This window comes from Crocuta crocuta, unplaced genomic scaffold, assembly GCF_008692635.1.
Source record: "Crocuta crocuta isolate KB4526 unplaced genomic scaffold, BGI_CrCroc_1.0 scaffold6, whole genome shotgun sequence".
Taxonomy (NCBI): Eukaryota; Metazoa; Chordata; class Mammalia; order Carnivora; family Hyaenidae; genus Crocuta; species Crocuta crocuta.
This window is the reverse complement of record NW_027531917.1, coordinates 4,879,468-4,893,748: the sequence shown is the minus strand read 5'-3', so window position 1 is coordinate 4,893,748 and position 14,281 is coordinate 4,879,468. Positions and strand designations below refer to the sequence as shown.

Genomic DNA, 14,281 nt, shown 5'->3' with positions numbered 1-14,281 from the left:
ATGCAGAAAAAACTTACCCAGGGAAACTCTTGCAGGAACAGCTCTTCGGTCAATCCAAAATGAAACCCACGAAAGCATTACCATCAACATAGCTGGGAAATAGGTTTGTAACACGAAGAAGAAGATATGTCTCCTTAGCACAAAATTGATGAAAAGCCTATTGTACCAACCTGTGAGACAAAGCCAGAGTTTTCCTTAGAATAGTCTTCCACATGAAAACATCACACTTCGTGAAAAGACCTGCTTCTTTAAACTCTAAGCTCTTAAGGAACATGGAACTGAGTACACTCATCCTTGTTTCCTGAGCAGAGGACAGGGCCTGGGCCTGGCATTCCATCAATGTTTGTTGAACTAAGTGGCCTGCAGTCTGTTTAATTATGTGATTCAAAGATGCTCCTTAAATTTCATAGCTGCTGTTCAGGAATGAATGGTGATTATATGTTGTGGAATGGCCTTTAAAGGCCTTTCTTCAAAATATATTGTGTTCACATCATTTCTGCAAGTGAGCCAGCCTTCAATACATGACTAATAACTGCATGCAATAGCCAATAAACCATTTATTAGCTATAACAAATGAAAGAGAACATTTTATCTGAAGGAAAAGGTTCACAGTAGCTACTGAGTCATTGGATTCCAAGTTGGAACCCAGACAGTGAGGGATTCATAAAGGGAGTGGGTGAAAGGAATACCTGTAAACTGTTTGTATTATTTCAAAGTCTGGTGGGTACAATTAATTTATGTATAATAAGCCTACAAGAAATAACCAAATGATAATGTTTCTTTGCTTCTGGTTGGAATTATATAAACTCATGTTGGTAATATTGATTAACTCATGCTGATCAGAAGTAACAATTGTGGCCACATCCACACAATTTTCACACTGGCTGGAAGGAAGGTTAAGGCCAAAAAGCAAGGGACTATTAGGTTAAAAATTATAAAACAAAGTTATAAGTATTGCAAAGTTAGAGAATCCTTCTACTAGTCTCAGTAGTAATTTCTTAGGAAACTCAAGATGGCAAACTTATTAGATAGAAGAGGTCAATATTTAGGCATTTAGCCTAAAACATATACTTAACAAATCCACCCTGAATTGGCAGAGTTTCCTCTTATTATTCTCTTCTCAATTGTGTGCTGATGACCCTTCTTGTCCCCACCTGTTCTGAGGTTTGCTCTCATCATCAGTTGATATATGTTTCAAGAATATCAAATAATTTCATTACCAAGGTTAAGAATAGATACATTACATAGTGCATTCTCAAGTCAGAATATACATTATTTTTTAAGCTACTCATTGTCTTGTATTACCCATGCCACAACCCTGCTTGATTATTGTGTGCCTTTGAGAGTTTAAATATAGCTGCGGAGTGGAATGGCAGTCTCTCTGATGTTACAGCTTCATACAATTATTTTGAGATTAAAACAGATGAGGAAAAGCTGTGAAAGAACTTCATAAAGACATTCTTAGGATATGTGGTTTTAGCTATGACTTAAATTTTGGTAACATGGTCCTTTCTTTACTTGTAATTTTCTGAAGAATAAATTTGTTTTCGGCAACCAAGCAGGAGAAATGCTGCTATGCTGTGTAGCTCTTCAGGACAGGGGAGACTCGAGGCAGTATTGTGGTTGAAGCTGCAGGCCAGAAAGAGCTCCCTCCACCAGCAGGAAACATGGTGCTTCCTTGGAAAGATGGTGTAATAAAGAGACTGACTCCACTTCTGATACTTGACTACTCATAGCTCCCAAACCCCGCTGGTCCTTCTCCTTCTGTCTCACATCTGGGCAAGCTAATAAGAAAGCTGGGTGCTCCTATTTTGGCACCCTTGGAACGTTCAAATCATGCAAGGGAGTCCTCCCTCAAGTCCCCCCCTCTAACCACCATTAAACCCTAAGCCAGTCGCCCTACCCTGTCTTCTCAGGCCATTTTCAAACCTACTCCACACTCTCTCGAAAACTTCATTATGTGCGTCATAAATCTCTTTATGCCCTTTTGCTATGTGTGTAGCATCATCAGTTTTCAAATCTGAACCACATTCTGGGTGGAAGGGTCCATCAGCCTCCATCAGGTTGCCACACAGTAGAAAGAAGGGGAATTTATAACAGAAGAAGAGGGCTGGAGTGTTGGCAGCCAGGAAGATGTAAGAGAGGGGAAGTGATTGAGGAGTTAGTCCTAAGACAAGGTTCAAGAAGAGTTTTATACCTGGAAACTGCCACCTTTAATGGGCGGTTGATGCTAAAGGCCTCAATCTGTGTCAAAAAGATCAATATGATTATGAAAAGAGTGATGATGATAGCTACTATCTAATATTTATTGGTTATTTACCATATGACAGACAGTATACTAAGTTATTTATAGCAGAATGTATTCTAAATTATTTAAATGTATTAAATCATGTGTCCTCACAACTCTCTGAGATAGAGAGTGTTACAAAAGTAACTTAAAGATGAAGACATTGAGACTTAGAGAGATAAGGCAACTTGCCCACATTTCTAGTAAGCAGTAGAGCCAGGATTTGAACTCATGCGGAATGTCTCCAGAACTTATACTTTTAGCCAGTATGTTATGCTGCAATAAAGAATAAATGTCAGTGCAGTCTTTAGGGGCAGGAGTAATTTTTTTTCCTTCAAAAATCTACAGTGCATGATTGTGAGGGACATTGAAGGGCATGAGGGGGCAGAAGACCTCACCTGCTTGTCACTATTGCCAGGGAGTGGTGAAGAAAGAGCCAAGGGAAAAAATTGGGGACCTAATGTTCAGCTATCAAACAGAAACTAAAGTTGCACAATGCTAACTATACTTCTGGTTCTCCAAACCAGAGCCGCAATACAGTTTTTTCTATATAGCTGATTTGGCAGTGCAGGTTATGGTGGTTGTTATAATGATAGGAATGTAGACAAAATAAATATAAAAAATTATTTTTGATGAAGCCAGTATGTTTAAACAGGATACTAACCTGAGAAAAACACTTGGATTTTTCAGGAGATTTCATGGATAATGTGAGGCAGAACTATCGCATGCTTGTAAGCTAAAACAAATTTCTAAATGTTGATCTTTCTGAAGCCTAAGAATGGTTGAATAAACTCGGATATGATTAATAACTTGATATTTGACTAAAACTTCCAAAACGCTTTCCTCTTATAGTTTTTATAGTCTTAGAGCCCTTTTTAATCTTTCTCATTAAAAATGTATACATTATAACAAATTTAAAAATACGGAAGTGTTGGGAGTGCCTGGGTGGCTCAGTAGGTTGAGCATCTGTGTAGAGCATCTCTCTACACCTCCATCACTCACAGTCTACCTCTCTCTCTCAAAAATAAAAAACATTAAAAACAATTCTTCTTAAATACAGAGGTGTTGGGGGCACCTGGCTGGGTCAGTCAGTACAACTCTTGATCTAGGAGTTGTAAGTTTGAGTGTCCCATGTTGGGTATAGAGATTACTTAAAAATAAAATGTTTAAAAAATATAGAAGTGTTGAAATAAAATTGAAAATATCCTCAATCTAGGGGTGCCTGGGTGGCTCAGTTGGTTAAGCAGCCAACTTTTCAGCTCAGGTCATGATCTCATGGTTTATGAGTTTGAGCCCTGCGTCGGGCTCTGTGCTGACAGCTCAGAGTCTGGAGCCTGCTTCAGAATCTGTGACTCCCTCTCTCTCTACACCTCCCCCACTTATGCTCTGTCTCTCTCTGTCTTTCAAAAATAAACATTAAAAAAATTTTTTTTAAAAAGAAAATATCCCCAATCTGTACTCAATTCTCTGAAGTATCAATTGTTAATTCTTCTAAAAAAACCACATGTACAAATCCTTTTTAAAATAACAAATATGGGATTATATATACTCTTCTATAATATGATTTAAAAATTTAAAAATTTATTGTGGATAATTATCTCTAATGCTATACAAACCATATATATTTAAACTTTTTTCATTTTTTTTTAGAAATCAAAAATTTTTTTCTTAAAAATGTAAACACTGGAATATTAAGAAGTTTTAGTGGATTTGAAACACTTAAAAGCATCTTTCTGAGCAGGAAGATTTTCAATGTAAATATTCTGTCTGGCTCTAGACAAATTCTAAAACATGACCAGAAGAAGAAAAATCAACTAGTGTTGGACCTGCCTGATAGCGCTTAAAAGTCTGGAAGGCACAAATAAAAGACAGCAGAGCCAATGCAACAGCACATTGATGAAGTAAGAAATTGGAAATCAAATTTAATCTTTTCTTTTTAAGAGGGTAGTTGGGTGTATATTAATGGATACTTGGGCTTCAAATCTGAAGAAATGTCATTGTTATGATTATATATGTAGCATATATTCTATGCTTCATATGTATGACATTTTTAAAATGCTTATTCATTTTTGAGAGACAGAGCATGAGCAGTGGAGAGGCAGAGAGAGCCTCTCTGAGCTGTCAGCACAGAGCCGATGCAGGGATGGAACCCATGAACCATAAGATCATGACCTGAGCCAAAGTCAACACTAAACCAACTGAGCCACCAGTCACCCCATGACATTTTAATAGCTTCAAACATTGCAAAGACCTATTCACAATTTATCATGTGCCAAAGTTATTTCATCATAACAACAGCAAAATGAAAACAGTTATAAATTACACATTGACAGGTATCATTGTTCATAGTATGCACTCCTTTGTTTAAATATTAATTAAATTTATGACTAAGAACATTAAAAATCCTGATAAAAACATACTTATACAGTTGGCGCTTGAACAACGTAGGGAGTTGGGGTGTAGTGGAAAATCTGCACATAATTTTCTAGTCCTCCCAAACCTAACTACTAATAGCCTACTGCTGTCCGGAAGCCTCACTATAATGGAACAGTGGATTAAGACCTATTTTGTATATTATCTGTATTATACACTGTATTCTTACAATAAAGTAAGCTCATGAAAAGAAAAGATTAAAAAATCATAAGGGAGAGAAAATACACGTGCAGTACCTTAATGTATGCATTGAAAACATTCACATGTAAGTGGACTGTGCAGTTCAAACTTGTGTTGTTCAAGGCTCAACATTATTTACTCATGCAGAGTAAGACAGGAAGACAGAGAAAAGAATAAAAAGAAAATATAAAAATAATAACGTAGTTTATCTCTATGATGTTGGATTACAAAGCGTTTTTCTTTAACCTTCTCTGAATTTTTTTCAAGTTATCTGCCATTTGCTCAACAATTATCTATGGAACATCTAGTATGTGCCAGGGGTATGCCAATGATCAAAACAAATAATATGTATCACTTATATAATCAGAAAAGGCCATAAGCATTATTACAGTTAATAGCATTACCTGCTGAATCCTGAGCAATGTAGACAAATAATGAAGTGAAATAGAGCATTTCTTCTGGATCTAAATAGCTAAATAGCTGTTGCTGCTAGGAGTCCCTCAGCTTCTCTGATATAAATTTTGATTTCTCTCTTAATGATTCAGGCTTTTATTATTTTTTTAATGTCTATTTATTTTTGGGAGAGAGAGTACATTAGCACATGAGTAGGGGAAGGGCAGAGAGAGAGGGAGACAGAGAATCTGAACAGGCTCCATGCTGTCAACACAGAGCCCAACGTGGGCCTCAAACTCATGAACTGAGAGATGATGATCTGAGCTGAACTCTGAGGCTTAACCAACTGAGCCACCGGGGCACTCCAATGATTCAGGCTTTTAGATAACAACTTGATAACTCCTCTCCGGAGTCTAAGGGCAGAGTAAAGCACCCTCCAGGGAGAAAAGTCAGTAGGTAAAAGGATTCTAGGCACTCAGGGCAACGTACATTTTCTAGCCTATGTATGGCTTTAAAAATCTAAAATGGCCTTTTATATGGATTCTTCCTGAAATGACCTAATAACCAGGGAAGAGGAAGCTACTTCTACCTTAATCAACACATAATTTTTAAATGGGCTCACATATAATTTAAAAAGTGCCTTGGATACATGTTGCCAAATGAAAAACATATCTGTCATAGTAAAGAATATACAATATAGGCCCAATATTGAGTAGGTTTTCTATTCTGAGCAATGACGAACTTTACTGATTCCTTCAACAATACTTATTGCATACATGTGCTGCCAAAGTGAGCACAGTGATATTTCTTGAGTATCTATCATGTACCATGCCCATTCTAGATGCTGGGGAAGAAATGGTGAACAAGACAAACAGATTTCTTGCACTCTTTCTAGTCAAGCACTCAGACAATAAAGCAGTCAAACAGAAATCTATTTCAGGAAGTGTTACGTGCTGTGAAGACAAATACAGACAGGGAATTGTGAGGAAGGAGGCTTAGTTTAGACGGGACGGATAAGAAAGGACTCTCTGAGGAGGTGATATTTGAACAACACCTGGTCATGAGAAAGCTGGGGAAATAGCACTGTTGCAGAGGGAGGAAAAGTCCAAAACAGAAGCCCTGCAGATAGAAAGAGAGAGGTGTGTCTGCGGACAGGCAGGAAGGCCAGCATGGGGAGTGGGGAATGTGGTGGAGGGGAGCGGGTTGTAGCAGGTGAGGTCAGAGGTAGATGGTGTAGGCCTTGTAGGCCATTTGAGAAGCTTGAATTTTGCCATAAGTGTGGCAGAAAAACCCTGGAGGGTGTTAAGCAGGAAAGAATTGTGGTCTTTATGTTTTTAAAGAGCACTCTGCTGTGTTAAGGGTAGACTGCAGAGGCCAGGGTTAGAAGCAAGGCATTTATCTAGAGGTGGCTGCATGAGGGGCAGAGCGGTTGTGGACTGGAGGTGGAGGAGGCCGCCTGTAAAGGAGGGACGATGTTACCGGCCAAACGGGACACTTGTGTGAATTCTGGTCTCTTCACTTGTTTCACAATGGGGGGTGTCAGTAAGTGCTGATGAACTGTCCCCATAAACCAGTGCACCTGTGCTGCTATAGAAAGCGAACCCGCTGGACGCACTGAACTCCTCAACGAAGAACTGAGACAGGGAAATGTGTTCATCAGTAGTTAAGGACTTGTTCCCATGTTTCCAGTACAGCATCAGATCCTCTTCAGTGTAGGCATCTAAAACAAGAGAATGTTTTCCTGTCATTGGCTCTTGTGAGTTCCATGAGGTCTACAGCCAGGTTTTATATAGTCCTGTATCCCCAGTGCCTGGTCCAATGACTTGTATATATTGGGTACTGAGAAATATGTTTGTCAATGGACTGATAATACACACATACCAAAAGGAACAATAATCTCCAAAACTTAGACCCTAATGACTGGCATAGTGTGAAGGCTCTTCTGGTGCCCACGTGAGGACTTAAAACTCTCCAAATAGCTGCTCCTGTACCTGGGTGCACTGAGTGATGTCACAGCACTGCCTGTCTCCTGTCACAGGCCCGACCCCAGGTCTTCTGGCCCCGTTAGTTTTGTGGCTCTCTTGTATGAAATTCCAAAGTGAGCTGCGCTCATAAAGAATTTTCTTCTGAAATCAACTAGCATTATAAAGTTTCTAATGGATTTAGGGAGGAACATCCACTAAAATTCCCAGCACTTTTGCCACGTTATGAAAAACTGCAGTCAGCTTTTAAGATGTCATATCAAAAACAGCTTATGAATCAAAGTGATTGACAAGGAGTTGGCTTGGATGCTCTCTGACAGGGCTTTGATCAGAGAGTCTATGTCCAGAGCTGCATTTTTCTGGGGAACCCAGATACATTTATGGAAGATTGTGAGCTGCATGGGAACGTGAATTCCAGAGCTTTCCTAATTTGGGAAGTGTGTCAGTCTACATAGTTAATAGCATATAGAATATACCTTTTTAGGGAACTTGTTCCTTTATAACCATTGTGGAAACTGCAGAATATGTAATTATGAAAACATTCTTTCCCTGGATGTTCTCTTTTGACAGGCCTTAGTTTTCTTTTTAAATGTAATTATTTTCAACAAATATATTTAACTGATATCAAGATTTTTAAATGTTTCTTAAGAACATGCTTATTTACATGTAAGTAGGTGATGGTGTGTTCAGATCATGAGTACTCACTCCATCAGTAAGTGGACTTACAGCTTTCTAGTTCAAGGGAACAGTTTTGAGTGTCAAGAGGAAACCTGCTGAAATCCATAAAGCACATGGCTGAAACAGTTATCCTGGAAAAGGAAAGAGAAAACAAAACTGCAGATCATTTAACCATATGGCTGAAGAAACATGCAATATTGAAGCTCCCTTACTGTTTGCTTGTTTTGTGTGCCTTTCAAGAATAGTGCAAAACAGGGGCGCCTGGGTGGCTCAGTTGGCTGAGCATCTGACTTTGGCTCAGGTCATGATCCCATGGTACATGAGTTGGAGCCCCATATCAGGCTCTCTGCTGTCAGCACAGAGCTTGCTTCAGATCCTCTGTCCTGCCCTCTTTCTCTGCCTCCCCTGCTCATGCTCTTTCTCAAAATTAAATAAACATTAAAAATAATAATGCAAAACAGGCATTACCATCCACTATCAAGATAATGTATAAGGAAGCAAACTCAGGAAGGTGGATGATTTGCTGAAGACTCAGAGTTAATGAGTGAACTCATGCTCTAACAGTTGCTTCTAATCTCAAAATTTCCTAGTCATCTCCCTCTATATTTTTTGGCTTTGATATCTTTCAGGAAAACATGCTTCGGAGGGAGGAGACTTTTTAAAAATTTTTTTAATGTTTATTTATTTTTGAGAGAGAGAGAGTGCACATGTGAGCACACATGTGCGCATGAGCAGGGCAGAGGCAGAGGAAGAGGAAGACAGAATCTGAAGCAGGCTCCAGGCTCTGAGCTGTCAGCACAGAGCCTGATGTGGGGCTAGAACTCATGACAATGAGATCATGACCTGAGGCAAAGTCAGATGCTTAACTGACTGAGCCACCCAGGCACCCCTATAGGGAGAAGACTTTTAAATGGATTTAAATATCTTCTGCTTTTTCAAAGATCCAAACCTAGTTTCTAGTCATAAAGCGCTGGGTTGATAGTAATAAAAACCTATGGGTAAAGGTTTCTCTCACAAAGCAAGTTTGCCTGAGAAAATTCTCTTTCCAGGAGTGAAGAGAAAGCCTGGAGCATTTTTAGTTATAGATTTATGTGCACAATGCATAATTCAGGTGCCATTAAGCCTTGCATACTGATGAGGATTGTTTTTTCAAATTTTATGTCCTCCTAGGTTTTTCTGGCTTTAGGCAGAGGCTGCTATACTATGATCCTGGCTCAAAGTAGAAACTCTGGTACCGACAACAGCAGATCAGAGGTTTATAAAAGACCCCTGAGCAAGTCTGCAAAAAACACAAAGGCAACGGCTGCTTCTACCCATGGTGCCCTACGTTAATCAGAGAAGTAGAACAATTTTATCTTCCATGGGTTGAATTCTGTTGTCAACAGTCCTGCAGCAAAATGCCAAGCCAGGGAGGTATCTGGATGACTCTGTGTCACAAAACATACTCATTTTCACATATTCCTGGTACAGATGACTTTTGAACAATGCAAGGTTAGGGATGCCAACCTTTGTATAGTTGAAAATCCTGTATAACTTTTGACTCCCCCAAAACTTAACCACTAAAAGCCTACTGCTGACAGGAAACCTTACCAACAATGTAGGTAATGCATATTTTGTATATGTATTTTATACCATATTCTTACAGTAAAGTTACCTAGAAAAAAGAAAATGTTATTAGGAAAACCATAAGAGAAAATACATTCACAGCACTGTACTGTATTTATTGAAAAAAATCCACATATCAGTAGATGTGTGCAGTTCAAGCCCGTGTTGTTCAAGTGTACTTTAAAGCTAGAAGGGATCTCTGAAGCCTTCAGGTCTACCTTCTTCATAGTATACACATGAATAAATTAACAACCAAAGTGGTTAGGGGAGTGATGGTAAAGAAAAATTTATTCATGACACTTGCACTTGTTAAAGAACAGTAAGGGAGATTGTATTTAGGGGGACTACTATAATTTGGTTTATTAACAATGGAGAGAGTGGGCTCCAGTCCAAATATAACAAGGAAAAGTGGGAATTTATAGCCAAGGAGTAGGGTGGGGGGCAGTGGATGGGAAACTTCAGGGGTGAGGAGGAGATGATTCTGGCTAAAGGGACCTAACAGGATTCTTGCTGAAGGCAGGCCAGGGTGAGCAGACATCATTCTTAGGTGGTGCAAAATGAGGAATCTGATCAGATTTGGAGGGTGGTCAGATATTGAAGTTAGAGGATTCTGGCTCAATGGACTTAGAGGTAAACATGGAAGCTCAAAAGTCAGAGTCTAGGTGAGAAGAAAGTTCAGAGGAGCCCTCGCAGAGTTTGGTCCAAGAGAGAATCTCTGTCAGTATATGTCAGGTGTCAGAACCAAGCCTGGAACCAGATAACTTGGCTCTGGGCTTGGACCAGCTCTGCTGTCACCTGGAATAGCTGTATGGACAACAATTTTGAGTCCTCTTGTGTTTGGGGATTCCCCAAGACCACTCTCAGTTTCCATGATTCACTAGAAGGACTCACAGAACTCATCAAAGCTGTTCCACTGACAGCTATGGTTTATTGCAATGAAAGGACACAGATCACAATCATCAATGGAAAGGCACAGAGGGCAGGGTCCAGGAGAGACCAGGAGCAAGTTTCCAGCTGTCCTGTGCTAGTGGAGTTATGTGGGCAGCGTTGCTGTCCTAACAGTGAGTGTGACAACACACATGGAGTACTTCCAACCAGGGGAGCTACCTCAGTCTTGGGGTCCAAAGTATTAACTGAGCGTTGGTCACATAGGTCTGGCTGACCTCGGTCTCTAGCCCCTCCAGGGGTCAGGCTGATACTGGGTAGTGCAAAGCCTCCTCCATAAATCACATTGTTGGTGTAGACTTTCTGGTGCGGCCCAAGGCCTCAGGGGAAACAAAGATGCTCTTATCAGACAGGATATTTCAAGGGCTTAGAGGTTATCTCCCAGGAGCCAGAAATCATTCTTTGGAATATGCAGGGTACAATCTACTAAATTAATTCTTTCATCAAAATAATTAATTTTGAAAAGCTAAAAGTTTTAGAAAGTTGGTTCCTTGGTCAGATGCTGCCATTCTGCTTCTGATTGCTGGTAAGGCCCGACTCTAGTCCCATATGACACCTGACTTAAAGTTTCTATTGAAAGTGGAGCACCTGCGTGGCTCAGTGGGATAAGCATTGGACTCTTGATTTCTGCTCAGGTCATGATCTCATGATTTGGTTCATGAGATTGAGCCCTGTGTCAGGCTCTGCGCTGACAGCACTGAGACTGCTTGGGATCCTTTCTCCCTCTCTCTGCACCTCCTCCCACTTTTGTTTGCTCTCTCTCAAAATAAATATTTTTTAAAAAAGTTCTATTGAAAGTGGTACTTTCCTTTTCATTGTATTTTTATTTTTTTAAATAGTTATTTATTTTGAGAGTGACCACATGCGAGCATGAGCTGGGGAGAGGCATAGAGAGAGGAAGAGAGAGTTCCAAGCAGGCCCCACACCCAGCATGGAGTCCAATGCAGGGCTTGATCCCAGGACCATGAGAGCATGACCTGAGCCGAAATTAAGAGTTGGAGGCTTAACCGACTGAGCCACCCAGATGCCCCCTTTCATTGCATTTTTAAAAACATTGACAGCAGTATGGCAATAGCACCTTTGCACCAAAGTGAGCAAGGTGTAGAACAAAAAGAATCTATTAATTTTCTATCACTGTAGCAAATTACCACAAGCTTGGTGGCTTAAACCAACAGACATTTATTCTTTCACAGTTCTGGAGAATAGAAGTCTAAAATTAGTATCATTGCACTGAAATCAAGGTGTCAGAAAGGCCCTGTTCTCTCAGAGGCTCTAGGGGAAAATTCATTCCTTGCCGCTTAGAGCTTCTGGCAGCTGCAGGCATTCCTGTACTAGTGACTCTATCACTCTATGTCTTTTTTTTTTTTTTTTCCAAATCGTTTATTGTCAAATTATTTNTAAAATGAGTCTGGGAGTTTTCCTTCGATTTCTATTTTTTGGAATAGCTTGAGAAGAATTGGGATTAATTCTGTTTTAAATGTCTGGTAGAATTCCCCAGGGAAGCCATCAGGTCCAGGGCTCTTATTTGTTGGGAGATTTTTGATCACTGATTCGATTTCTTCACTCGTTATGGGTCTGTTCAGGTTTTCTATTTCTTCCCGTGTCTATCACTCTATGTCTTAATGGTCACATTGTCTTCTAGTCTTTGTGTGTCAGATCTTACTCTACCTTTCTCTAACAAGATTCTTATGATTGATTGTACTTATGTCCCAACCAACTGACCCAGGATTATTTTCCTATCTCAAGATCCTTGACTTAATCATATCTACAAAGATCCTTTCCTTCCCTTCCCTTCCCTTCCCTTCTCTTCCCTTCCCTTCCCTTCCCTTCCTTCCCTTCCCTTTCCTCTTTCTTTCTTCCTTCCTTCCTTCCTTCCTTCCTTCCTTCCTTCCTTCCTTCCTCCCTTCCCAAATAAGGTAACTTCTGCATGTTTCAAGAACTACGACATGGATACCTTTTAGGGAGCCATTTTTTTTCACAGTCTTACTATAGAGTTTTCCTGGGATTTTAAGACATGAAAAAAAATTGAATTACTCGGCTTTACTATACATTTTTAGAATTACCAATAATAAACCATCAGTATGTACAGAATTCATTAGGCTAAAAGAATATATGGTGCATTAAAGATAGAGGGCTGTTATAGCATAATGTCAGAAAGAAGTGTTTTTATTTTTAAAATTTTTAACATTTATTTTTTTTGAGAGACACACAGAGCACAAGCGGGAGAGGGGCAGAGAGAAGAGTGAGACACAGAAGCCTAAGCAGGCTCCAGGCTCTGATCTGTCAGCACAGAGCCCAACAAGGGACTTGAACCCACAGACTGCAAGATCATGACCTGAGCTGAAGTCGGATGCTCAACCAACTGAGCCACCCAGGCACCCCAGAAAAATGTTTTGAATTAAAAAAAATAAAAAGGAAGTGAACAAATTAGCAGTAATTTGAATAACTATGCCTTCTTGTGAAAAATGCAGGAGATAATTAAGAACACTAGTTAATCCAAGATTCTAAGACTGGTTGGTAGTGTGTGGTTGGTAAAGAAGAAAAGCAATTTTGTGTACCTATAAAACTGTGGGCCAGGCTTTTGGAGATTTCCATAATTCATCTTTATTCTGTCCCATCTTCTTTTCTATCATTCTTCAACAATACACTGTACAGGTATTGCTAGAAAACTATTCTTTAAAATCTGGACATTAGAACAAGGAAGAATCATATTTTCTGCTTGTGTCCCAGTCTTCAGCATCACTAAATAGACAGTAATATTGTGAGTTGAGTCTGAAATGAGATCCACCAGAGTTTGTGTAGACAACCCTAGTATAGAGAAGCCAAAGGCAATCCACAGCCCTCCTTACCTGAGACTGAAAAGGACATTTCCACCAGGGTACACACGCAGCATGATGTTCTCCACAGTTGTATCATGGATGAAGGATCTTTTAGAATGGACAAAAAATATGTCAGGCACCCAAATCTTTTTGATCAATCTATGGTCAAAGGTCATGCTTTTGTTTGTTGTGCTAGGAAAGGAGAGCCTCTCATCTTTCCAGTAATGTCTGAGATACAACGTCATTGTAAAGTCCTAGGCAGAGAGAAACAGAGACAAGTCAAAGCCAGTAGGAATATAGTTCAGGATGATCAATCAATGTCATTAGAACCAGATTGATTGGCATGGGTGTTAATGATCTATAAAGTGAATGGCATATATTGTATTTTCTGGTAGATTTAGGATAAATCCAGTGAGCTTGAGTTGCAGAACCTCTCCTTCATGTGGAGTCTGGTGAATGTTGAGTTTCTGGGAATCACAAAGAATTCAAGTTGGGTAAGGGAAGCCAGGTTATAACTGGGAAACCTTTCTATGTAAGCACTGGTACATCACCTAAAGAGATCTCAGAAGAAAAGGACTTGAATCCACATGGCCCAATATTTTATTTTGACTTATTTTTTCATTGCAAATAAATATTCACTTTTATAATGTATCCATAAATTTATATTGCCTTTGTTAAAGAACAAAGCTACAGACCCACAAAATTACAGTCTCCCATTTGAATAACCTACAGTCCCACAAACACAGATACAGTATTTATTAGAGCTATTAGTGGATCCTGAGATGGAGACAATGATTTTCTTCAGCTTGAGAGACAGAAAGAATACCAAGAAATGGTGGTTCTCAAATTCTAGTGTGCAAAAGACTTACCTATGAATTTGTTAATATGGCATATTCCCCAGAAGCTAATACCAGTATGGCTCAGGGAATTGAATTGTTCGTGTATAACCCAATTGTAAA

The 14,281-nt window shown here is 39.5% G+C and overlaps 1 protein-coding gene across 4 annotated transcripts in view; it reads right to left on the bottom strand.

Annotated features, from left to right (window-relative positions):
* Positions 1–14,281, bottom strand: part of GABRR3 (gamma-aminobutyric acid type A receptor subunit rho3) — a 52,322-nt gene that overhangs the window by 15,164 nt on the left and 22,877 nt on the right. For 3 of the 4 annotated variants that reach the window (XM_077774927.1, XM_077774924.1, XM_077774925.1), the window contains 4 exons: positions 13,353–13,576; positions 8,002–8,084; positions 6,873–7,013; positions 18–170 (listed from right to left, as the gene is read on the bottom strand). In XM_077774927.1, the coding sequence (XP_077631053.1) occupies positions 18–170; positions 6,873–7,013; positions 8,002–8,084; positions 13,353–13,576 (601 nt within the window). The remainder of the gene's footprint in view (positions 1–17; positions 171–6,872; positions 7,014–8,001; positions 8,085–13,352; positions 13,577–14,281) is intronic. The other variant, XM_077774926.1, reaches the window with a different exon arrangement.